The 27776-nt window shown below is 37.1% G+C and overlaps 1 protein-coding gene across 2 annotated transcripts; it reads right to left on the minus strand.

Moving 5' to 3' along the window:
- On the minus strand, window positions 1–27397 carry LOC109038029 (uncharacterized). 2 transcript variants are annotated; one of them, XM_072298998.1, is made up of 17 exons: window positions 26968–27397; window positions 25272–25375; window positions 24473–24627; window positions 24082–24212; window positions 23469–23681; window positions 22027–22190; window positions 21351–21523; window positions 20694–20871; window positions 19224–19412; window positions 18420–18529; window positions 17348–17494; window positions 15498–15693; window positions 14794–14882; window positions 9942–10128; window positions 7694–7936; window positions 6728–6969; window positions 1–5238 (listed from the first exon to the last, which is right to left on the minus strand). In XM_072298998.1, exons 1-17 carry the CDS (start codon window positions 27044–27046, stop codon window positions 5109–5111), a joined length of 2730 nt encoding a protein of 909 aa, XP_072155099.1. In that variant the 5' UTR covers window positions 27047–27397; the 3' UTR covers window positions 1–5108. The 2 variants fall into 2 exon arrangements, with proteins under 2 accessions (XP_072155099.1, XP_072155100.1); XM_072298999.1 differs by having other exon boundaries at window positions 27100–27393.
- Window positions 27398–27776: the final 379 nt, after the last annotated feature.

Below are 27776 nucleotides of genomic sequence, written 5' to 3' on the forward strand. Positions count from 1 at the left end.
TTAACAAAAACAGTAATATTTTAATAAAATAAATAACTAACGGAAAATTTTCAATACAAAGTTATAAAATAATACAAATAGCTAAGATTTATGCTGCTGATAGCAGTTGGAACTATTGCTGTCAAATTACAAAAAGCTTTGACTCCATTAATTTTAAGTGCCTTATATTATTCAGAAGTGTGGATCCCTCTTGCAAATGCAAGATACCCGCTGAATGTTTGCATACTTTAGTTTCCTTAAAATTTCTGAAGTTGCTCAGTTTGCTGGAGCTTTTCCAAGTGCACTTACAGGTCTTCCCAGCAGACTTACATTGACTGAAATAAATTCCTTTGATCTTTTAGTATTAGCTTAGATTATGTATTAGCATAAGTTTTTTTGTTACAGATAAACAATTTATGTTTATTGGTTCATAAGGGGAAAAACAGGAAGTGATGGTCAACTAAGAATCCAGATCCACTAAAACTTAATTAAATTAACAATACCAGAAACTGGGTTACAACTAGGTATAGCAATCTAGCAAAACTGATGAACTGAGCAGTTTCCAGGTATTTTCTGATATGCAGATTGGCATCATCATTTTGGTCTATTTAGCTGTATCATGAGCTGTTTTCCTTGATATTGGAAAATCAAGTGTTATTCAGTAACACCATCAACTGATGCGGGAAATGGCCATCAAATCTTGGTTGGTCACCACTACTGTCTTTCTCAATGATATTAGGCAATCGCAGTGTAGGTCATAGTGAATTTTTGCAAATTTTTGGAATGGATGTATGGTTCAAAGGAAATCCCAACTTGAATACCACCATGTTGTGTTTTTAATCTTATGAAATGACATACTATGATGTTCAAATCACACACCATAAAAGAAAACCATCGAGAGTTGTTACTCCCCCTCACTCCTGCTTTCAACAAGAAAAGGGACATGCTGATATTACGCCATGAAACATCCCGATCTCTGCCCCTCTTCAAAAACTGAGTATGTTGATCCCTATTTTAAAAAAGATGATGCAATTATTGCTAATCTCCACAATTGTTTTTTCCATCTCTTTAAATCTTCCGATCTTATAATGTTATAGTTCAATGTCAGATTGTTTGAGGAAAATAGATATTCCAACTAAACTTTAATTTTTAAAGGCATTTTGTACTTAAAATTTAAGAAACTACTACTTAAATTCTCAACTTTGTCTCCTTTAGTTTAAATTAATGTTTAACACTAAAATTACTAATGAGGTCATGGGTTTGGGATTCCCTTTGAACCAGTTGCCAGCTACGTGGCTTCACACAAAGATGACGGTGATCTTCAAACTATCGGGTAAATCTGCTAATTTTTTCCTCGCTATCCCAATGAAAATTAAAGTGATGCTCACCAAATTACATGATAGTCATTTTGGCTTTTGCCATAGTTAGGTGCTAAAATAAGAAAACAAAAATTGAGCACTAACACAGGATTTAAATGTTGCGTGTTGTTGCATTGTAAAAGTTGATTTTTTATACTATTTTAAGTTGTTTGCATTGGGATAACATTAAAAAATAGGCGGTCATAGTGAAGTCCGATGAAGGAAAACGTGACCTCAAAATAAACTTCCTGCCGCTTAAGAAGGATAGGGTGTGTTGAGAGCACTGAAGGTGAACACCGAGAACAGATTTCTCAAAGCAGAACTAACTTTTGCCTGAAGCTCAAGAAATTATTCAGTCAGAGAAAAATCTGATAAGAACCTTTTAGCTGCATATTATCAGCAAAGTTTAAAGGAAAAAAATGTTTCCTACAAAAATAGACTGCTGCCTAAGTGTTTATTAACATACTTCAGATGCAAATTTTCTTAACTTTAATAAATCACCTCATTTTAAAAGTGACAGCTGCTGAAAAAGCTACGGTATGTGTGTATTTTCTTATTCTTAAAATCTTGATTGCAAACTGAGGAGCTTTTTTTTTGGCCTTTAAAATAGCATTTTTCAATACTCTGTTTATTTTGATGCCTCTTTTTTCCAGCTAAAGGCCGCTCATAAACTATGTCACTAATTCAAAATTTTAAACCCCTCACCTCCTGGTCTTGTGTGAACCACTTCCCCATTCTCCCCTTAAACTGCACTATGCTTTGCTGGGTATACCCCTTTTCATACCAGAATTCAAATTTTTTTGCCAATATTTTTATCACTTTTATTTAAAAATGTTCAACAGGTCAAAACTTTGCAGTAATATTCTTCTTGACATCTTTTATTTCCAGAACCCACCCCCTCCCCCCAAACTTCCTTTCGCCCCTTATTGTGTGACATAATTTATAAACGGCTGCTAATTACATTTTGATGTTCATACCTCAATTGGATATTATATCTTTCTGTTGTCATAAGTTAAGCCTCTCCTCCTTTGATTTTGTCAGAGGGGACTGATTTTTCCCCCTAATAATTTGTACTTCCAATAGAAATTTTATTTTTTAAAATTCATTTTCCATTTTTTTTTTTCTTCTTTTCCTATTGATATTCTTTGGTTTTTCTGCTGTGGTCATTCTTATGTATACTTCTCATTCCTTTATTTGATGGAAATTAGGAACAATTATTTTATTTAAAATAAGTAGAAGGCCATTGTTTCCAAAGAAAAAAAAACTTGAAATCAATCAACTTGCTTAAAAATAGGGTTCAATGATAAAATAACACATGGGAAACATAAGTCTTGCTACGAAATTGGGTGCTTCGGGCACATGAAATCATTGTACATTTTGATTTGTTAAGGTGAATCCAGGGTTCGATTAGGGATAATTCAAGATTAGAGATGGCGCCACCAGTCACCACTGAGAATTTCACTTTCCTTCTACGATTACTGAAATAATATTCCTCAAATTTCAAAAAGCAGATCCACAAGATGTAGATTATTTTTTGCTTGATTTTTTGAGCCAAAAATATTGGCAATTAGAATTACAAGCGCAGAGAAAGTACGGCTGAAACTTTAAGCTCAGAGGCGGCGGCCGAGCGCACAACCGACTCCCTCATGTTCTGTCTCTCTCTCTCCCATTGCCGCAATGGGCATTACTTTCCGCCGTAGTTACGACTTTATTTTTAGGAATTTTTAGAAGATTTTTTTACTGAATGTTCCCCAAGTATGTTGCTATATCCCCTGGATCCCCAATCTTGAATAAGTATTACGGTTTTTATTATTTTGGCAAATATATACGGCTATTCTGAGCAGCGCGAGGTGGTGGCCAAATCGCGAAGTTCTGAGCCTGGATTCACCTTAAGTCTCTTCAGAAATGTACCATTTTTGCCGCCATCTACAAACAACTACATCAAAACTCAATAAAAAGTAGGCAAAAACACATTAGAGGATTTAAGTCGTATTATGACAAACCTATTCAATGGCTTGTTGTGAAACTCTGTGGCGGTTAATAGGTATTTAATTTTTAAAATTTAATTCAGTCAAAAATAATAAAAATCGCTCCTTCCATCATTTATTGTCATGGAGGAAGACTGAGCATAGGCACCATTAAAGGCAGCTGGATAAAACTGCGCTTATTGCGATGAACAAGGGTTAGTGCATTTTTAAATCGGTGACTTAAACTTTGTGCAAAATCCGTATTTCAAATTCTATCACATGCTGAAGCCATCAAATTGATAGAGTACTAAAAATAAAAGTAATTTCGAGATCAGTGGCGAAAAATCCGCCTCTATAATCTTCAATACGGTCACACCAAAAATCTGATTTCATGGTTGGTTGGATCAGTTTTCTCAGGAGATACTGGTAATACATATTTTATTTACAATTTTAAAAAGTAGGCTCTTTCACTTTCCAGTCTATGTATTATATTTGGAGACTCAGCAGTCAGCATGGTGTGATTTATACGTACATCAATGCCTGACACCGTAAGAGGCATATTTCGGTTGTCACATTCAAAAATTTCCAATGGACCACTAGACAAGGTGCAAATTTCAGCATTTTGATACATGTTTCGCAATCAACATTTCACATAAAACACGATGCGCACAACGAAAATTACTGAAATCACATCCTTACGAAGATATTCAATAATTCTTGATGCGTGAATTCAAACCAATCGCTCATGAAAACTCAATGCTCTACGTGATTCACATCGTGCGCTAAACGTTTATCATATCAGTCTCTGAGATATAAAAATCTGGCAACCTCAATTTCACGCTTTGGCTCAGCTGTAGCAAATTGCTTATAGTTTGAACAACACATGGTGGGGCATGAACATTGCTAGACTGAGAAGATTGCTGAAACCGTTGTAGTGCGCGATTTGACTAACGTAGAGCTTTGAGTTTCTTGTGAGCGGGCAGTTCAAATTCCTCGTGACCAATGTGAAATAAAAATGTTAATATCTCCATTAGGAGTTGGTTTCAGTAATTTTCGTTGCGCGAATCGTGTTCTACGTGAAATTCTGGTTAAGAAACACGTATCAGAATGCTAAAATTCGTACCTTGTCTAGTAGTCCATTATGCTTTATTTTTTGAAAAGAAAATTAACATGAGAATCAGCTTGAGATATTTTGTGAATATTGCTGAATGAATGAAGAAAGTCCACAGCAAATTTCAAGAGAATTTGTCTGTAGGTGTTCATTTAGAATAATAAAGCATAAACGGAGACTTGCAACCTTACAGTTGGAGATATTTATTCTTGAACCATCTTAACAATCGAAATTCACCATGAAAATACGACTGCATAAGTAATGTCAAGATTGCAAAGTTATAATGAACTATTTAACTTAAAGTGATTTCTTGGAAATTCTCATCATGTCTGCATCTGTGCTCTCCAAACAATTTTCTTTTAACACTCTTAAAAGTTTAATGAAAAAAAGAGGGAAAGGGTTGAAAATGGAATCGTATTTCAACACCCTTATCACATTTTCACTTGAAAACACAAAATTCAGTTGATCCTGACCTTGTCCTCTAGGGGAAACCCCTTGGTTATGAACAATCCACAGATTCATAATCCTAAACATATAGGACCAAGCTATCACAAGAAGTGCGGTGAAAAACACTCTGGGTACACCTGCACTTCAATAACGCACCCTCAGTATACATCAGGTGAAAAGTGGAAGCAATAAAATGATGAAAATGTGCCGAGATGATTAAGTACATAACTGATCGACTTTGTTGTTTCATTGGAATTCTGGTTGAGGTACGAATCGTTGTAGGGCTGTTGAGAGAACTCCGAGGGAATACTTCAGACCAGCAGGAACATGTCTTTGCAACCAGATCCCCTTATATTGCTCTATCAGAGCGAGAAGCCTGTAAAAATTAAATGTGTTAAGTAAATCACTTTGCAAACGAGAGAATCCATGGAAGGAGTGACCTTAAAATTTGGTAACAAATTTTTCAAGGGAATGATTTTTTTCCGGTTGAGATGAAAATCCTAAATGTATATTCAATTGTTTTCTAGGAAACACACTTCAGTAGGCAAAAGATTAAGTTGCGAAAAGTGTAGATCATTACTATACTAACAGAAGTGGTAAAGTTGTAATATCTGCCAAGTATTTTAAGCCCAAAACATGCAGTCTTTTAACCTCAGTGAGCGCCATGATGCATTTCAAAATGCTTGTAGAAAAGTTCTGGTTTGGCGCTTGAAAACTCAGGAATACTGGCTGATCATAGCGCCTGAAAAAGTCAAAGGTAACTCACAGCAGAATCTTATACGATTCTTGAAGCAATCCCACATTACTTGTACATTTCAAATTTCAATTATTAATTTGCACCCTTTGCACAGTTTCATGCACCGTGGTAAATAGTACATACGGTTTGCAAAAAATCATTTTGGCGTTTGAAAAATTGATCCTGCTAGCCAAGATGGCTCCTATAACTTCACCCTGAAGTTGTAACACCAAGAACATGGGGAATCAATATTTCAAATCGATTTCTTTTGGATCAATTCTTGAAGCAATGGGTTTAATGTTCAAGCTTTGATTTTTTTAGCGCTGAGGTCCTATTTCTTATGGGAGATATCAAATCACTAAGTGGAGCTAAATAAATTAAACAGCACTAGCTGTTACTTCAAGCGTGTATCCCATATCTATTTAATGCAAATATTTGTTAAACAGCCATTCATTAAACAGTAGAGAGGGGACAGGCATGGACATGGAGCCGACTCGCTCTCGATTGGCATCTGAATGTTAAAGGCCTCTATGAAAAGCTTGCTTACAATTGCTTTGTCATTCTGTTCGTTGAAAACGGTCTGACTGTAGTTTACATACAAAAGCTCTGTTAATGTGTGAATGAGAGAGGGTTTAACTACTGTGTCACAACAAGAGAATTTCTTTTCCCATGATGCTTTCCTGCAGCTGCTACGTCGTACCCGTTTTCTTCTACCATGAGTTATGAAGGGAAATGAATGGATTAACTCTTGTCATGAGTTCTATGTCCATTTTTATCAAAACTGATTTAAAAATTTAGAGAAGAAAAATCAAATGCTCTGAGACAAATTTTAAGGAAATCAATTTGAAATTACAAAAGCAATTAAGAGAGAGACTAAGTTAATATTACTGCCTCCATTGGTTGCTGAAGGAGCTCACATTTTAAATTATATTGAAGCATCCTTAGTATCACATATAAATGAATGCAGGAGCATACAAAAAACACGATAATTTCTAGCTTTAATGGACTTTGACGCATTGAATATGTAGTAAATGTTTTTCATGAAGGGTTTCAGTGGCCAAGATTGAGGGCATATTGTACAGAGAGAAATATTTCACAGAACCAGTCTGCAACTGAAGCAAGTTCTTACTTGTTGGCAATGTCAGTCCTCAGGGTAGGCGATAAGTTAGAGACTCCAAGGTTGATGACAGCTAATCCCAGATTACTATTCGGGTTGATGCCTTTGCTTACTAGGGCCCTGCCTATCTTACAAGCACACAACATCAAATCGACAGACACCAGAAGTTCTTGAATCACCATCTCACCGTTGAGGCACTCCAATTTTGAGCGATAAATTTCATTTTGTACTTTTTTTATGAGCCTCATTAATTTCTGTAATTGGAAATTCAACAATTAAAGTAACTTATAAAGCATCCTATTGGATGTGAAAAATCACCCAGTAGGAGAACTCAGTTAAAACTTAAATTATTCCCAAAATTTTCAAAACTAATTTTAATCTCATGCAAAGTGAAAACCTATGAAACACTTTAAAAACATAAAGCAGTTGATTTAATTTGACAACTGCATTAAGGGATATGCAAGCCCATAAAAAAATGAAAAAATAAAAACAACATAGTTACAAAAAATATCTTATTAAATACTGAATGTTTTACAAACTAAAATAATTTTCATTCCTTTTCATTTCAGAGAATTTTTTCATGTAAATCATCATTAAATCATTCCTGATAAAGCAGAGCGAGGCCTTAGAACACAGATCCGACCTCTTATCAAAATATTTACAGTTCGTCGGCCTCCTATGATGTGGTGGTCTTGGCGCTGGTCCTGGGATCAGGAGGCTCTTAGTCCGATTCCCAGGCAAGTTAGATGGTCTCAGTCAGACAAAGGTCACCTGGAGCTGGGTGTGGAGGAATTGGGAGATTGAAATGCAATTATTCCCCAAGGGTTATTTGAAAAGCAATAAAAAGGAATTTTTCAAGTTTTTTCATTTTTAATTTTTAGCACTAAATCCCCATAATTACCTAAATTCTAAGGATCTCTTTGAATTAAACTTCTGATAGTACAATGAGTAGGATAATCGATGAAAAAAGAGACTTACATTAAAATTATCTGTAGAAAGTGTTTCCAGAGACACATTATCTGAGTCAACGACAAGTCGATACAAAAACGAGCCGATATTTGGTGGAAGATCAGATATGTCATCTTGCTCTTGAGCACGAGATAAACGCAAGGCCATTGTTTCAATGAGCCCCAGTTCAATAATACACTGACCTATGATCATCCTTTCATCATTGAAAATGTGCATATCCAGCAGTGCTGCTAGCCTACTCTTGACAAAATCCTTGAAAAAAATCGTCAGATATACAATTTAGCATGACAAGAGATACAGCAGGAATTTAACATGTTATCACTCAGGAATGAATCAAATTATTTTCTTTCTTTCTTGCTGATGTTTCATTGAACTCCTAGAAAACCCAAAAAGCACCGTTTTTTGTTGCTGTTGCGGTCATAACTCGTGAACATACAATTTTCTTCGGATGCAATAAAAATTTCCATGATCAGGAACAACAATAAAGAACAGGATGTTATTAAGAACAATATTCATGCTTAGTGAAAACCAAAAATGGTACTTTTTCAGTAATTCAACGAGGAAGTAGAAATAGTAGTCTCCGAGCGAGTCAAATTTTCCCAACTTTTGATTGATAGAGATAAAGCGTGTTTACTCGTTCAAAAGTTTACTTTAAAAGTTGCCTGTGTGAACTTCATGTCGCTATCTTGAATTGTTAAATAATCTTAAAGTTTGTTCAACTTTTGACCCCCGTCCCTCCTCACAAGATTTTTTTGGGGGCTGAAATTTTAGGAAACGATCCCCCTCAGTACATTCTTTGAAATTTCAAGAATTATATAAATCTAGGGGGGAGGGGGGAGAAGTCAATTCTGCATCAACCTCTTTTGAACCACCGTAATACTACATATCGATAATGAAAGTGCAGAAGTGCATATCTCAGAAAACACGATTTTCCAGGAGAGTAAAAAAACTGTCTACATTCCTCCTTACTGTCAGTAGAAGGGTAATATTTCTTGAGGATAGCAAGAATAAGATGCTTTTTCAGACTCCATCAGCATTTTAAATATTTTCTTGAACTGTTAGAAAATACGACAGAAATGCAGAGATTCCCGTTTTCGACACTAGAATTGACACTTTATCACATGATACGCATTTATGCAATCAGTGTTTTAAACCTGTTGTTGGTGGATTTTGATCATTTAAAGACTAAAAAAGAGTTTCAAGCTTACAATTCCTTATCAGAAGCTTTCATTTGATCTCTTACGGCCGGATCAAGCATTGTATGATTGGAAAATGACATTTGATCACGAGATACGCATTCCTGCAATTAGCGTTTTGAACCTGCTCTTGATCATTAAGATCAAAAATAGAGTTTATTCGTACTTAAAACTTGTTTAGAAGCTTTAGTTGATCCAATATGATGGATGAGGCATTGTAAGACTTGATTCACTCTAATACAACTCTAAATGACTCTGACTGTTGTGATGAACTGTCAGTTTATGATTGTATTGGCCCAGAGAGTGAATAATGGACATGAACTATGAAGAAATAATACTGAAGGGTCTTCCAGTGATAAGCATTTAGCAACTTTTCAAAATCAGCGAATTCCTGAAAATAAATAAAAACATAGAACAGCTGATCAGCTGGTGTATGCGCTGTTGGCGGGAAACGCTGAGGAGCGCGTGGTGTGTGTAAGGCGCGCCGGATCAAATGAAGGGGCCAGAACACGATACGCATTTCTACGCTTAAACCCGAGATACGCCAAAAAAGTTCTACTGTTTTAGGTGACTTCCCGATTTTCTTCGATTATAATCTCTTGTTGGCAGATAGACAACATCTTCAACAATACTTTATGGAGCTAATACAAAACTGTTAAAAATCGAGATACACACTTCTACACTTTCACCATCAATATTTTGGTTGAGCAATTTTCATCCTGAAATGTTGGTAGAACACTTCTCACAGTTCTGATATCAATGAAATTTATTTTAGTTTTTGTGGACCGAGGTCTCTTTCCCTATGAACGGTTATGTAAGTACATATTTTATTTAGTAGGTAGATAGTCAATATAAAAATTGATGGTTTGAGAGAATGATGATCACATGTCATACACTGAGACCAGGTTCCACGATCAAAGAAAACTCCAATGGACAATTTGGGAAAAATCCTCGGACCGTTATCAGGCAGAAAAAAGTAGATGGAAGGTCACAGGAATGCTGGGAAACGTCAATTCCAAAATAAAATTAAAAAAGAAAAATCAATTCAAAGAAAAGTTTACCAAGTGTGTGTTAGCATTCCAGCTGAGACCAGCACCAACCAGAAATCCAGGCCAAGAGAAGAGGTATGGAGTTAGGTTAAATTTTCCCGGCCACTGTGCAATTATAATTCCAACTGTATGATTGATCTCTGTGCTTTGAATTGCTCGGTAAACATTACAAATTGCTGCTTCAGGACAGCCTGCCAGACTAAGACACATAACGTACGTACTTTATTAAATAAAAACCATGATAAATCAAAGATTAAAAAATGAGAATCTCTAAAAAAAATCTACTGATTGTGAGATTAATTTAAACTAAGAAGAAAAAAAAATCCCAGAGACCATCAGGCAATTAGCACCTTCTCTGGTGATCTCTGGGAGGACAGGGGGCAATGGCGATTGGGCGTCGCAGAGCACGAGGCTGCACTATAAAAGCGGCTTAAGGTGTGTAGAAACTCCGCCTAGAGGAGAGTTGTTTTTCTCTTGCTGGTCCCAAGCCCAGGAAAAGGAGGAGGGTTGTGCGTAGGGCTAGCAACCCTACCACGTAAAAAAAAACAAAGCTACGAAAACCAAGACAAAGCCTCGGTACCCAGAAAACCCACGGATAAAGCGACCTAAAGAGTATGGATCACGGAAAAAACCCCAAAAAACCAAGGACATTATACTAGCCACATGGAATGTAAGAACGATGAAGAAGGCAGGGAAAATGATGGAAGTGGCCAAAGAACTGCAGAAATATGCCATTGACGCCATAGCCGTCCAAGAGATCAGATGGCAAGGAGAAGGAAGAATAGACAAGAAAGAATTCAGCATGATATACAGTGGAACAAGTGAAAATACAGGGCAATTTGGCACAGGATTCCTACTATCCAAAGCAGCAAGAAATACTCTCCTAGAATATGAAAATATCAACCACAGAATCTGCCGAATAAGAATAAAAGGAAAATTTAGGAATATCACCATTGTGTCAGTGCATGCACCAACAGAGGAGAAAGAAGAAACGGAAAAGGAAAGTTTCTACGAGGCACTCGAAAAAGTGTGTACAAAAGTAAGCCAGCATGACATGCTGATAGTCTTGGGAGACTTCAATGCAAAAGTTGGAAAAAACGAAGACCAAAAACAAGTAGCTGGTATTCACACGCTACATGAGAAAAACAATGATAATGGTAACATGATGGTACAATTCGCAGCAAGAAATAAACTTTATGTCAAAAGCACAGCATTCGATCACAAAAGAATCCATCTTGGAACCTGGAAGATCCCAGGAAGTGAAGAAGTGAATCAAATCGATCACGTACTAGTATCCTCAAGACATATGTCATCAGTAATTGATGTAAAGAGCTGCAGAGGGCCTAACTGCGACTCAGACCATTTCCTTGTAAAAGTTAAAGTTAGAGAAAGAATCGCAAATGTAATGAAAGGGCCCAAACATGAAGTGAAGCGCTGGGCCACAGAAAACTTAAGCAAGAATAAAGAATTACAAAAGAAGTACGTGGATGTCTTGAACAGCAAGCTAACGCAAGAAACAGATGGAATGGAAGGAAGGGATCAAACGCCTGAAGAGATTTGGACAGTAACTGAGAAAGCAATTTTAGAAGCAGCAAAAGAAACAATTGGAGAAAAACGAAAAACCAGAAATGAAGAATGGTTCGATGAAGAATGCATGAACATCATAGATCAAAAAAACGACGCAAGAAAAAAGATGCTGCAAAGAAACACAAGAGGAAATGAAGAAAGATATCACAAAGCAAGAAAAGAAGCTAATAAGCTTCTTAGAAAAAAGAAAAAAGAAGCAATGATACAACAAATGGAAGAAATAGAACAATTAAGCAAGCAAAATGAAAGTAGAAAATTCTATGCTGCCGTTAATAGAATGAGAAAAGGATTTCAACCGAAAACAAGCGGGTGCAGAAGTAAAGATGGTCAGTTACTAGGAGAAGAAAAGGACATAATGGAGAGATGGGCAGAACATTTCGAAGAGCTGCTAAATGAAAAGGAAAGGATGATACTAAACGACAAAGAAACAATGGAAAAAGAAGACCACACAAATGAGGATGATTTATCACAAACACCAACTATAGAAGAAGTTGCGGAAAGAATCAGAAGAATGAAAAATAACAAAGCTCCAGGCGAAGATGGAATTACAGCAGAGCTCCTTAAAAATGGAGGACAAATGTTAATCAAAGAAATGCATGAATTAATAAAAGCAATATGGAAATCTGAAAAAATGCCATCAAAATGGAATATCGGAACAATTTGTCCAATATTCAAAAAAGGAGACAAATTAGAATGCAAGAATTATAGAGGCATTACACTCTTAAGCACGGCATATAAAATAATGTCATCAATTTTAAATGAAAGACTGAAGAAGGTAGTCGAAAAGGAGATAGGTGAATACCAATGCGGCTTCCGAACAGGAAGAGGCACAGCCGATCAATTATTTGTGATCAGACAAACCATGGAAAAATGTCATGAGTACGGAATCGATTTACACATGCTCTTCGTAGACTTCAAGGAAGCATTCGACAGTGTCAATAGAAAGGCACTCATAAAGGCCCTGGATGAAATGAATGTACCAAGAAAGCTCATCAAACTTATAACAATGACCATGAGTAGCACCAAAGCCAAGGTTAAAATAGGAAATAAAGTGAGCAATGTTTTCGACTTTAACAAGGGCGTGAAGCAAGGGGATGGATTGTCAAGTACGCTATTTATAATAGCGCTGCACATGGCGGTCAAACATGTCGACCAAAGAGGGACAATATTCACGAAATCTAGTCAAACATGTGCCTATGCAGATGACATTGCCCTAATTGCGAGAACTAAAGAAAAATTAATAGAGATCTACAAAGAATTGGAAAAAAGAGCAAGAGATTTAGGACTAGTGGTAAATGTAATTAAAACCAAGTACATGATATTATCATCCTCAGAGTCAAGAAGAAAACCGCAAAACTTAATAATTGATGGCAAAGAATTTGAAGGAGTCAAAAAGTTCAAGTATCTGGGAAACCTAATCGATAATGAAGCCAGAACAACTACGTCAATTAAAGATAGAATACAAACAGGTAATGCAGCATATTATGCCAACTTGAAGCTAATCAAAAGCAGACTGATATCTCGGAAGACCAAGTTACAAATATATAAGACCCTTATTAGACCAATTGTTACATATGGCGGAGAAACATGGACTATGACAGAGAATGACAAGAGCATGCTGCGAAGATTTGAGAGAAAAATCATAAGAAGGATCTTTGGAGCCATCAAAGAAAATGGAGAATGGAGAATTCGAAACAACGGCGAAATCGACAAGATACTGGAACAAGAAGATATAGTTCGATTCATCAAATCGCAAAGAATTCAATGGCTAGGGCACGTTAGCAGAATGAAGGAGGAAAGAATGCCAAAGAGAATCATGAAAGCCAAAGTTCTATCGAAAAGAAAGAGAGGAAGGCCAGGGCTGAGATGGCAAGATGAAGTAGAGAAAGATCTTAGAGTAATGAACGTATCAGGATGGAAGGAAAAGACCATGGACAGAACAGGATGGAGGCGCGTTGTCTTGGAGGCCAAAGCCCACCCCGGGCTGTAGCGCCAGTAGTAAGTAAGTAAAGGTATGTAGAAAAGAAAAATAAATTGGATGGGACACCTCTAAATTCTGCAATAGGGTGACTTCAGGGTATCAACAAACTTGAGGAAAAAGATTTCCCAGATTTTAAATTACAAAATATTCCCTGATTTTTTTCAAATAAAAACCTGCTGACACGTATTAAAAAAAAACTAGTAGGTATTCAATATTATTTTTAAATCGAGAAAAAATAAATTTCTAGAGTCTTCATTCTTACGGTTATGAAATTGAAAAAATACCTGCACTGAATTCCAACAAATTTACTGGGAAGGAAGCCTAAGACTCCCCAAAATGCTTCTAGCTGATCCTCTCCACCCCATAGGAGAGTATTTTCTAAGGAGCGGTGTCCAAATAACCTTGTCAAATCTCCCTATTCGTGATTCTGTGGGCTGGAAAGAATCCAGCTTGCGTATGGCATCAGGAGAGACCGCAATCATGCATTTGCCTTTCAAAAATAAACTAAAAACAGGGAAATCGAGGAGAGGTAAAAAATCCCTGTCTCCTGCAACAGGGTGTCTAGTATTGTTTAATTTTGAAAAATCCTGATATTTTCCTGATATTTTATGAGAAATTCCTAGTTTTTTCATTTTGAAAATTCCTGATATTTTCCTGATTTTTCTCGTAAAAACTATATTTATTGCATAAATGCATGCGGAAACTAAATTTTCTGATAGAGTTCTTATGATTAGAAACTAGTCTGCCAACTGTTGATAGATTCCATTGTGTGGTGTCCTTGTACGTACGTCGCACAAAATGCAAACAAATTGAGAATAACTTCAAAACTTTGATAAAAATAGTGATTTGCCGGAGTACGGGCCACATTAAAAAAAAAGGACCGATATAAACTATTCCAAATAAAATACAGGCGCTGCAGATGGACGGAAAATTTTGATCTCACAAAAACAGCAACACTGCGATGTGGCCTTCACTATATGACACAAGTACTACGGGTGAGAAATTATCGGAAACAAAGACGGCACGACGACTCCTGGCACGGTAGGCAAAAAGCAGAAAGACTTCTCTGCTGAGGAGATTCGTGTAAGAAAAAGTCCTTATAAAACGTCCAATTTTTCTGATTTTCCTGATTTTTTCCTATTTGGCCAAAATTCCTGATATTTTCCGGTTTTTCCTGATGCACCGTGTGCAAGAAATCCTCCGACATTTACCTCTGTTCACTATTATTTTTGAATGATAGGTGTGAATTTCTAAATTTTCTATTGACAACAAAACAGTGGCTTTTGCAATGTTTACCTGTTCCACGTGCAAGTTCCAGGACTAAAACACATGGTGCAGCCTTTTTCGAAAAACTCTTTGGTGGGAGCAAGGAAATCAAAATCAGCCTGAAAACCAAAAAGGAACATAAATAATATTACATGCCACAGGTTATACATCTGTTTAACAGCATCCCTCTGAAAGCACCATATTCAAATCGCCGATTCTTTGGTGGTTTGAGTACTTATTCCCTCAGAGTATACATGAAAGAAAGAAAGGAAGTTTAATCTGGATATGTTCTGTATTCAGGAGAAACTCGACCCATAAATATAGTTAGAATTTACAGCTGTCAGTGGTCTTACACTGTTACTTCACACTTATCAGAAGCTGCAATCTCGATACCAATTAAATGCTTGGAAAGCAAGACAAACGTAGCCATGAGAGTGATTATTATCTGTTGTTAAATTTATACCTTCCAATTTGAAAACAGTCTGAGAAATATTTGCAGTTTTGGAAAAGAAACAAAGAAAAAAAACACCAACAATCCAGGGAGGATTTAAATCTTTTTGTATTCCCTAAGCATTTAAAAAGTAGTCTTCCAGGTGATGTCAAAAACTCGAGCAGCGCTGACTGTTCCACAAACAACCTAACAGATCTAGAACAAGAATAAGCATCTAGGTAACAACCTGCAGCAAAATTACTCATCATACAAGAAATTTTATAAAAAATAAAAATAACAGTACCTGAAAACCATAGCGAACTAGAATAATATTATTCAAGCAAGCTTCATCAGAGGCACTATAGCCTTGTAAAGAGTTGGCACAAAGCATTAACGTAACGTTGGAAGGAACCCCTAGAAAGTGGCGAACTTCAGATAAAGATATTAATCCATCTTCTCCAAGCAGTAATGGACCTAGAGTGTGTCCAACATGAACATATCTGTGTAACAAAATAAAAACAGTGAATTCTTAAACATAATAAACAAGAGATTCTTCCAGAGACTAAATCTAGTCTCCTAATAAAAATAAAATGTATCTATAGTTCCTACTGTGCTGGAAAGCAAAATCATGGAGGTGGAAATACCGTGTATCGTAAAATCTATGAATGTAAGTCTGTTAAGTATTGCCTATTCTTCAAAGTGTAGAAAAAAGGAGTGAACTTAATTTATGATGCAGTTGATGAGCTTACAATTAGTTTTATCTTGTGTGTAGTATTTATTTCAGAGTTACGAGGACTATTAAATTTACGGATTTTGGTACATGCAATGCTTAATTGATGAAATACGGTTTTTATGAGTGAATTTTTGAAAAGAGTTCAAAAAGTTTGTTAAAAAGTGTAAAAAAGTTCGGAAAAGTATAAATATATTCTGTTGATTTCTTCTAAATTTGAAGGGACTTAATATTTAGCTCAGCTTTTGATTCAGGCAGAAAATTGAGACATCAGGAAGCACTAAACCTTGTCCAAAATTTTGAAACCGGCGATCTATTTTACTTTTACCGACTTAATTTATGCTGAATGAAAACGGTACTACTATTTTTTTTTTTAGAGGTACTGTAAGTAATTGTGTTGGTACTAATGTTCAGGGATTGGGAGTCGGCTAAGCGGGCGATCTCGGTGCAGGAGCGATCTCTGTTCAGCGAGTCTGAGTATGGACCACCTCGAGGGGGTCGACCATCAGCGCGAGACCGACATAGGTGCAGCTCCATTGAGTCTGCCCTCAGAGCTGCACCATAGGGCAGGCTCGCTGCCGATACCGTCTCTCTAGAGGGTGACTGGGTCCGGTCTCAACGACGACCCAGACTCGCTGGGGAAAGCCCGACGTGCTGGCGGATTCAGCAGCGCGTCCACGGAAACTTCTCGGAGGTCAGCGTATTTCCCCCTGTTTGCGTACAGGCGCCCTTAAGCTTGAGCCTCTTCATCCGTTGACAAAAGATCTCAGACCACTGCCCCGATACCGGGTATCGGCCGACGCCCGGTATCGGGACAGTGGTCCGAGGCTGCCAGGGGATCATGGTGGCAGACCAGCACGCAGGTCTGCCCATGGCCCGCCTGCCCGGCTCGATGGCCAAGGCTGAGTCTGAGTCTCTACAGACTCAACTCGCAAGACCGTTAAAATCCCTGCTGATGTTCATTAAATTTAGGTCTGAAATGGTCACATAAGCAACCTCCAAATTTGAAAAACCAACGTAACTTAGAATCCTTGCTCAAACAATGATAAATTCTAGAAAAATTTGCATTCTTACGTACTGAGAAAATATTTCAGTACTTCGTCCTCTCAAAAAAGTAGGGAATCAGAAAAGATCCCACACTCTTCAGCTTGGGTACTGGCATACAATAAAAACAATCTAAAGTCACGACCGATGGCCGAGTCCCACTCCAAGTTCTGACATTGCCTTGCTCTTGAGACCTTCAACAAATTAAAATATTTAATCTCCTATTTTCTCGGTCACTTGGCTCCACACTACCCTGGGTGATACTAAAGATGGTTCATTTTTTTAGAAAGAATTTCATTTTTCAGAGTTGAAAAGAGGAAACAAGGCTCTTTACTCGTTAGACTGCAATCGCACTGCAAAAATAATAGAATTATACTTACTCTACATCCGTGAAAACAGCCATCACTTGTTGAAAGAGCGGCCACATATTTTTGAGATCTGTCTTTTTAACATCAGTTTCTACCTCAAGGACAGGAACTAGTGAAATAAATCGATCCTGGCAGTATCGGTCTATTGACAGCATTTCACTAAGATGGAAAGAAAACCAATTTACAATGACATAACTGCTGATTTAACAGTTTTGAAGACAAATTAAATAAGTTCAAACAACTTCCTACAGGAGGCTTAGTTCATGTCTCACTCAATCTTTGAATTTTGGTGCGATTTCTTTGTTTAGAATTGATTAGTTTCCTGAGCCTTTTTGAATGACTATTGAAAACTCAGAGGTATGAATTACTGGAATTATTCAGAGCCGCGATACAATCTTTCCTCTTCAATTCATATTTGCCACATTTTTCTTCTTCTTAATTTTTCCATCCAAGGTTGTTTCCTTTAATTCTATTCCTGAACTATAAATGACTGAAACTATAGATGATAATACTAGAAATTAATATGGAAGCCATAAGAAACGTTTAAAAATTGAGATTCAAAAATCTGTGAACATTAGGTATCTAACTATGGTTCTTTGCTGCAACATATTTGTTTACAGCGTAGGAAAATAAACATCACTGGAATGCAATCTTTAAATAGATTGCTTAAAGATAACTATAGATAAATAAAAAATAAAAAATTATCCGCTCAGTGCCTGACATTTGAAAGTTCAAAAATATTTGTCCCTGTTTCTCCTTTTTGTTCATTCTTGATTATAAAGGAAAAAATTGAGATTGAATGACACAGTTGCATTCAGCAAACTCAAATTACAGGAACAGAAAGAGAAAGAAATATGGTACGTTGGAGTTTCTTTCGTGCGTCCACCGCAATCAGTTTAGGAGAAAGAAGTGTTTCCCTTATAAACGATATTTTTCAAGCTTTTTCATCACTGTCCCTTTTCTCTATTTCTCTGGTAAGCCAAGGACGGCAGGAAGGTGGTAGTTGCCCTCCTGGATCCATCGAAAATGAATATTATATGGAAAAATGTGTTCGTGAAAATGTACCAAAAATTTTTGAACTCACCCTTGTTTAAAACACAGGGGCCAAGAGGATGTGGGTGAAAGTCTTGAATACAAGTGCAGATGTGAAATTTTTAGCCAAGATAATTTTTCAATAATGTCAAGCAAATAATCCTGGTGGGTGAAAAAAAAATTGATGTTATCAGTCAGACTATTTTTTATTTAATGATTCTCAAAAATCATATTACAGAAAATAGTTTAGTTTATATGAAAATGATTTCACTTTTGACTAAGACTTCTTGACATGATGGCAAGAAAGGCACTTCATTGCAAAATTGACCGTGAGAAAGGCACTGTGTTGGTTACTGGTAACTGACAATTTTACCAACCCATTAAAATAGGTATGATCTCAGATACTACCAACAAACATTGACAATCTTTTTAAAATGACATCATTTCGATTGGTTTTCTAAACAAAATTTTGGGGCTCAGTAGCTACTATTACAACCAATCTATGAGTATTGTTCAAGATACAGCACAAAGATATCACAACAGCATATTTTTTACATCCATTTAGAATGTCAAGAGTTCTGTAAGAAATTATTTGCGCTGTCCATTGAGATTATTATTACATTCAATTCTAGCACTTGAAATATAAAGCTAACAGAATCCATCTACATTGGCACTATTCTATTTTAGAAAAAGTAACTGTGCATGAGTTTTTCTGTGGCATATACTTCTTCCCCCAAATAATGAAAGTATTTATAGATCATGCCTACTTGGTGACAACCAAATCAACGAGGGTGAGTGACGAGTATATTAAGGACCAATCTGTTGATTCAACTTAGAATTAGGAAACAATACTCACCATGGACGGAACTCGACTGGAGGGTGAAATATCTAATAGTACTGCTCTGTGTTTGATGGATGGATAGTCGTAAATTAGGGCAGGAGAGACGGATATGACATTGTTCAGCCGGGAAGCTATTTGGAATAATTGCGTAAGTGTGTTCAAAGCATAGTGCAGACTAGATAAGCTTTCACACGAGATCGTAATCTGAAATACAGGCAAAAAATACATTCAATTTAAACTGTTTATTCTACAAAATTCAAGAGAAAGATTTTTCCTCTGTCGGCTTCACATATTATTCTTTTCTAAGCTTACTATCTATTGTCATATTGCTTTGTTTTCTTTTGTTAGTTGATTTTTTCCGTGCATTGTGTAAATAAATCAATCAATCAAATGCACTTGAAAAACTGTATGAAGTAAAACTTTGAATGTGTATTACATAAGATAATATTTTATTGGAGAAAAGCTCAATTTCGAAAACCAAAGGCTTTCCCAATTCAAATCTCAAAAGTTTAAACATTCCTTTGTTCCTTCTCTGTTTCACTTTCAACTAAAATTGTTTATTTTAATTCCAACAAAGTACATACGAGAGCTACGAATTTGTTGGCTCCCAACTTAGTTTGAGAAGTTAATGAAGTTAGTTGAGTTCTGCTTAGCTTAGGTGAAAAGGATTCATCCAGCACAAAATTTCATTACACACAAATTGAAGAGGCGGTTGCAGAAACAGCCCATATGCAAAAACATTGGACCTTGTTTGAGAAAAACGCATTGGGAGTTTAAAAATCAATAACTCGTTGTGTTTTTGAGAAAATGAATGAGTTTTCCTCCTATCTCATAGAACTTTTTTCAAAGAGGAGTTGAATGAAGATTTATGATTAATTTTATTTAGGGTAACTTGTAGCTAATTTAAAAACATTGTGTTGACTGCTCTATTTTCATTCCTTTGTTGGATAGAGGGGAGTGGAGTGAAATTTAAATAGATCTTACACTACCATAAATGGTGAAAAATGATTGTGAAATTCAACATTTCTGAGAAATAAACGATTTATTTGACTTATTTGGAGCAACTCATTTACTGAATTATTGATTTTATGATACTTTACTTTTGACTTATTTATTTTATCTGGAGATTCCTGCACAAGTCTGCGCCCAGTGCGGCCGCTCTGCTGCTCGGCGCTGATACCAGGATAAGTGCCCATATGCCCTGCTTTTCTTGCTAGACAAATTGACTTTTTGAGCTGTAGAATTATTAGATCATCTTCATATTAAAAAAAGTTATACTCTTGGAGTGGAGTAATTGTTTGCAATGTGAAAAAACAAAACAGCTCATACTCATATGGGCTGTTTCTATAGCCGCCTCCTCATTTTTTAATTTCGTGACCTAATTTTGAGTTTCAAATTCAATCTTTTTAATTATTTTTACATGACCATGCAATAAAATGAAACCGAATTTATAAAAATATGAGCTATGGAAGCGAAAAAATGAACCTTTAGGGGCGAGATGTGAATTTGGTACGCATTGTACATGGTAAAAAGATGTGGATTGATGATGCATTCAATTTGCGCGTCAGTGAGCTGGCCTGAATACGGTTGAACGTCTTTCACTGTTACATTCAGATTCAATGCCAAAAGAGCAGGCCTTGCCCGCTCCCAAACATCAAGAACCCTGTCAAAAACACAAACAAAAAACGATCATACATTCTTCTCTTGTTTGCTTATCTTGTCGATTTGACTTATCAATACCATGAAAGGTCATAATTTGATCATATTTTGGTTTTATTTGATATTACTACAAATATAACTCAGCACCAAATTATTTCATTACTAAGATAATTTCCTAATGCATTATTGTCACTTATCAACACTTGAGAGTGAATATCAATGAGAAGGGGAGTTAATGGATAAGTTTATATTGAACAAAATTTTGACGATGAAGATCAGTCTTGAAATATGTTTCCAGTATGAAATTTGTAGGGTGACAAAAACGATGGATTAGTTACGGAGCAAACAGCACATACACCTGTGTGCTGTTTGGTTGTAAAGGTCCTCATTTATGTTGAGTGATGGAGCTAAAAATTCAATTTTTGTGCATCAGTATTTCAATTTGAGATAATAATATGAATAATGTACGGCAAACCTCAATACCTGTGAATGGAATGATGCCTCGATTGAATGACAGATACAAAGAGTGCTGACTTTGGAAAAAATGGTGCACCTTTCAATTCCGTTACATTTTGTGGTTGAGGCCAAAGGAGGTGAAAAACAGGATCGGTTACAAGAGGCTTGATTGGTGTTTGTCTGGTCACTCTATCGATTGCCTAGAACAGAAAAATGATTCAGGTTCTCTGAAAGTACTCATGGTAAAATTTTTAACAAAGGCAACACACTTTTTAAAAAATTTTTTGACAGGAACAATTTTGTTGTTCTACACACTTTATTTATACACACATTTTATTACACACAGTTTAGTTATTATATTACATTTTCTTTTATAATATCCAAATGGATATACATTAATTCAGTTATTTATTTACATATTGAATGCAGGTAGAAGTTGCTACTAAAATAACAGCAGAGTAATTTCCTGAAATAACAAACCAAATAAAAAAATTATTGCAACATACCTACAAGGGAGTCTAAATGAGCGCTAAAAAAATTTAAAAAAAAAACATATAAACAAATTTGAAACTTGATGTGCTTAGGAATTCCGCTTTCAACCAAAGACTAAAACTGACACAGAAATATTGAAAGAATAATAATACAGTAATTAATATCACTATCCAGGCCGGAAAAATAAGAAGTACAGAAGGAAATTACTCACTTGACCAAACTGCGGTAACAAAAGGCCACTGACTGGTGAGCTGCATTCATCGCCATTCTGTCTACTTCCAAGACTATCCAGAGGATAAGAGTCTAATGAGGCACTACGCATTAATTTCTCTATGCTGTCACCGTTCGACAGTTTTGGCTGACTCGGTGATAAATCTAGACAGAAAATCGTGAAGAAGACAAGGTTGAACAAAAAGTGAAACTCATCTCTCCCTCCTTTATTGAAGAACTGTTTTTGATTCAGATGCACTTGCTGAGATGCAAACTTTCAGTAGTTCAATTATTGGCTGGGTGCACAGAAACGAAGGTAGCTTGTCTGAACTGGAGGTTTTGGAAAAAGACTTAGGTGCAATAGTTTAGGAGAGGTGACATGTGTTAAATTGAGATTTATGTAAAATTAGGAACAGGTATGACGGGAGTGTTTAAAGGCAAAAACCACTCAGGACTTCATTTAAAATGAGAGGCAGTTAGGGGTGTTTGACTCTCATACTGATTAACTTCTTTCACGTTATGTTGTCCTCAAGAATTGGAAAATGCCAACCAAGTCCAGGGGGTCTGCAGACTCAGCAAAAATTCCTGACTTTTCCAGATTTCCCCTAACCAAAGTAATCAAAATTTTCTGACTATTCACATCAACAATTTTATACGCACAGAACTGAAAATGAAAAAATTTTAGCATTAATTTCACTGGTAATGACAGAAGACAGATACGCATGAACCTTTTTCTTCAGGTGTTCATCCTTCTATGGGCCAATGGCAATCATTTCTACTTTTTTTAATGCTTTTTTTGAGAGTAAGGAGTGAACTGAGGTTCCGGAATTTTTTTAGATTTCTTTTAACCCTTAATCGCAAAGAAACCCCATATTGAAAATGTCAAAAAAAAAAGACCCATTTGAAACGATATTCTTGGCAGACTCTGATGATGCTGCTCGGCAGGGGAAACAGCATTTTCTGTGTGGCTTAACTGAACTTCAAGCATCACCTTGCTAAGGCAACTCCACTGTAGACTTTTGATTAGCTACTTTTTCTTAAAATTGATTTTTGAACTTTTTAATGAAATTTTTGGTTTTTCAAGAGATTTTACGAGAAATAAATAAGATATGCCAGCAAAAATTCCTTGCCACTGCCCCATTGACTAAAATTGCGATTCCTTGGCAAAACAAACGCCTCTGAGCACTATCTCAAGGGTAGCTCAAATTCATCAAGCCCTGAACCAGACTGTGGCGTTTGACTGTAAGCAAAGTGCTGATGTTCTTTCATACTTCACGATTATTCAAATTACCAGAATTATGCAGAGAATCCCTTGACTGCTCCCTAATTTCCCTGATCTGCTGAAACTCCCTGACAATTCCCTCCTATCCCTCCCTGTTTACCAGACCTGGAGACACCTGATTTTTCCATTGATAAACAAGGTGAAAACAAAATACAACACACCTGCAGAATATTTTTGAAACAATGGGAGTAAGTGCGGAGACCTAGCTGTGGCCATATCGAGAGGCGATTTTGGGGTGGCAGATTTATCTAGCTTCAAAGGATCTGCACCATGTTTAAGAAGCTCTTCAACAATTTCCCTATCGCCCCGATTGACTGCATCATGTAGTGGGGTTGTGCCATATGCATTCATTGAGTTCACATTAGCGCCTGCATCTGAAATCGGGATGAGATTAAAAAGTGTTAAGAGTGTGCTCCACTTAGAAGAGAAAACAAGCTAGTAATAGAAATAATGCATCTGCCATGTAACGGCATCGCTACAAGGCTAAACAACCATGAATAGTTGATACCAGCCAAGCGTATTGCTTTGACACAGCAACCAGTCTCCCATCTTGATGTTTCCTCTAAGTTTTCTCAACACAATTTGTTTCGATAGTAAGAGCCTCAGCTACATTAATTCAAAAATATACACACATTTTTACTTTTAATTCACTATATGAATGGAGACAGGAAAAAGTAGCAATCTGTGGTTGAATGAAATTGAATACACATGGGAAAAAAATAATCTCAAGCATGAGTGCACTTGGAGAATCAATAGTGTGAAATAACTTAGTACCTATAAGACAAGCAACTGTGGCCTTGCTACCATAGCAGGCTGCCCAGTGGAGTGGTGTGTTTTGCTCACTGTGAGTGTCCCAACAGTTTGGACTCACCCCGGCATTAAGAACACACATCATTCGATCTAATCTGTTGGTAAAAAGAAAACAAGTTTGAAAAATTGTTGAGTGAAAAATTAACTTCAAAATCAATTAGTCGTCTTCATAAAACAGAATTTTCCCCTTAATTAATTCGCCAAGATCAAGTGAGAGGCATAAGGAAAAGATATACCTAATTTGATAAAACATAAGAATTTAGTATTCATTTGTTGACAAATTGATGATAATTAGGCATGTATACCTTTAAAAAGAGAAAAGAATTTGATAAACAAAAAAATTGAGCTGACTTACAAACAGTTGCCAGTGGCTTGAAGTAGCTCTTTGATGTATACTTGTACCATTTCTTCTGATTTAGCATAATCAAAACTATTCAAACCCTGTTCATTTTTGACACTTGGGTCGGCTCCCTCAGACAATAAAGCTCGCACAACATCGCAGTGATTCAACTGAAATCATAAAACACTGTCATTACATCCTTTCAGTAATTTTTTTCTTTACCTAGACAATCAAAATTATGTAGTAAATTCAAAGATTAAACAATTTTACCAGGAAAATTTAATTTGAGAAACAGTGGGGTTAAACATTACTACGAGACCAGCATACCATCTGCAGTATTTTAGCATTGTCTTATTCTAGGAGCCGTTTAGTATGAAGAGTGAAAAATTCTGAAATCTGGGATGTGATAGTTTTTATTTAAGAACCTTCCCCCTCCCCCAGGGTTTTTAGGGGTGAAATGCTGAAAATTTTTACATGAACTGTTTATGAAGTTATGAGATCTTTAAAAAAAATGTTTTTCTAAGTTTATAGAGAGTTGCTATCAGGGTCCAAAACACCTAAAATCCTGCATCACACCTGAAACAAGTTATTTACTTTCAACAATTTCAAGATTAAGCACTTTTTATGGCCGCACGGCCATACACTTTTCAATTTTGAAGTTTGTTGCTCCTATCTTCACAGGGCTCCTAAAATAAGATTGAGCAACAAACTATCGGTGGTACTCAGTTATTACTTTAAATGTTTAGACTATGCTGTAAGTTCCACCAACTGGTAGATCCCAAAGTTTTTGAAAAAAAAAAAAAAATTCTTATACCTTTGTTGCAAGAGCTAGATAAGTTCCAACTTCTGTGAAGGGTACATTCAGAAGTTTCCTCTTGGTTGGCTTGTCAGAAGTTTCATCAGGACAATCAAGAGGACCTGTAGTAGAAAAGAATGAAAAATAAGTAAGTTCAATTTCAAAGGACTTGCTTGAAACAGACATTTCCAGATAAGATTCTAAAGAAACTAAGGTGAAAACTGAAAGATGAATATTAGAGTAACAAAAGGACGACAACATGCAGATATAGGTATAGGTCGAAGAAATTTAATTAGTAGGAGCAACTTTTCACGATAGCAATTCAAAGGGTAGTCGGCAAGAGCCGACAGACAGGCGGAAACAACGAGCAAAGTCCTGATCGGTCGGTCAAAATTTAAGGTGAATTAGGGCCGGTTTGTCTTGTCGACACAGCATAAAATAACTGGGCCAATCCGAGCTCTGATAGGCCGGTGTTCCTGGTCCTTATTTTTTGGTACCAGGCCACCTCTGGTGGTCGGGGAAAGATGTAAATGATCCTATCATTAAGGTCTGACCTCAAATCGCTGCTTTTTCCCAAGAAAAGTTGAGATCATGCATTTGAGGTCAAAGGACTTAAAGCTACTTATTGGAGCTTTGATTAAGATGAAAAAAATAAAAGGATGATTTTCTGAGATGAGAAAAGTTGTGTTATACACCTGCCCAATTCTGTAATGGTGTCAAGCAGGGATTTAGAGCTGAGGTTTGAGGGAGCATCATAAACGGAGCCGCATCGGCGCGCGAGGCGGAGGCCCGGCGCGGACTTTCATGCCGCTTCGATCAGTGCGCCGGGGGAGCGCATATGCCGTTGAGGCGGCTTCACCTGGTGAAGCCGACTCCCGGCTCCTTTTCTGATGCTGCATCAGTTTTGATGCTGAGTCCAGCATCAAAATTAGCGGCTTCAATTAGCAGACGCGTCGGACGCCAGCGCCCCGGCGTGGGCCACCGCGCCAATGGGAAACGTAAACAAAGGGGTGTTCCGCGAATTCATCGCCGAGTCCGAGGGTCGCGGTCTTCTGGGACAGCCCCGTCGGTAATTAAGCTGGGTGGCGGGTCCGAAAATTGAGGCCGTATCGGGCCGCAAGCCGACGGTCCGGCCTCAGAGGCTGAGGCCCATGTTGGTCCCTGAGCCAGCATCAAACCTCAGCATCAGCGCTTGAGGCTGGCTCGGTCGGCTCTTCAGCATCGGGCTTCAATGCCCGAAGCCGGCGGTCGGCAGGTTGAGCGCATCAGGCTCGGAGCCGTATGCCCGAACGGCCGCTACCTGGGCATACGGCATTGATGCTGAAGCTACGAGTCGATGCCGTACAGCATAACCTCATGAGGCGCCTCAAATGCCTGGTGTCAAGTACATCCACTTTCATCTCGGAAAACCTCACTTTTACATGAAGGAATTTTGTTTATCGAATCTAGGGAGTGAGCTTCAAAATTGGATGACCATTAAGGTGCGGCCTTAAGGTTTAACAAAATGGATGGTTGGCTGGAGATATAGAGCACTTTATTGCTTATGGTTGCGACCAAAAAATCCTTAGCCTCTAAGTACCCAGAAATGTAAAACCAGGTGGAATAAACTGCCTACTTATTCCTATCGACCAGACTTGAAAGGCTGTCCTCTCAAACATTCCAGGACAAACTTACTTAGCAGAGTACTTACAGAGATCATCAATGAAAAACTTACATGCATCCAATGTTGATTTGACAATGTCCGTTCTTCCCATCTCTACAGCTACTCTGAAATTTTCGCAGACTTCTTGCATCTTCAAAAATTTTTGGAACTTTAAAACAAATAAAGGAAAAGTACATAAAGTACCTAGTGATAAGGAGATTGAAAGGTGATCCGAGGAGACACTTAAAGTTCTTCTTGAATAGAAAAATTACTCCGAGAGTGGAAGAAAGCCATTGTAAGATTTAAGGAAATACAACAATAAATTCATACATTGAAGAATATTCATCGGAAAAAGGAATTCCACCGGCACTTATTCCGGCAAACTTTTGTTTACCCTTTCAAAAACTTGCCAACACATGATAAACAAACTTACACCGAGATAACTTTTGCGTATAGAGGCGAAACAAACTACCTGCAGTACTGTAGAGTACCTTTACAGACAGAGTATGGCCATTTCTGTTCCGGTTTTTCATTGGTCGCAAGCGAATAGGCTAACACGATGCTCTTAGCGCCGTAAATTAACAAACAAGATGGCTGTTATCAGCGAGCAAGATTGGGGTTATGCACATCTTACATCCTCCTGCGATAAGGTGAAAGGCGATTAAACAATGTTTTCGTGTTTGCGAGTGTGTGTGTGTCCCTTTGACGAGCCGCGGGTTGCCGCATCTGATCAATGAGATCAGACGAGAGATAGACGATAAAACGGCGGCTTGTCAAAGCCGAGAGTGCTCCTTTGACGTGCCGCATCTGAGCAATGAGTGCGAGAGAGAGAAACGACAAAACAGCGTATGGACCAATCCAAGTTGAGCCTTAGTCCCCGT

The sequence above is a fragment of the Bemisia tabaci genome, chromosome 3, assembly GCF_918797505.1.
Source record: "Bemisia tabaci chromosome 3, PGI_BMITA_v3".
In the NCBI taxonomy this organism is placed as follows: domain Eukaryota; kingdom Metazoa; phylum Arthropoda; class Insecta; order Hemiptera; family Aleyrodidae; genus Bemisia; species Bemisia tabaci.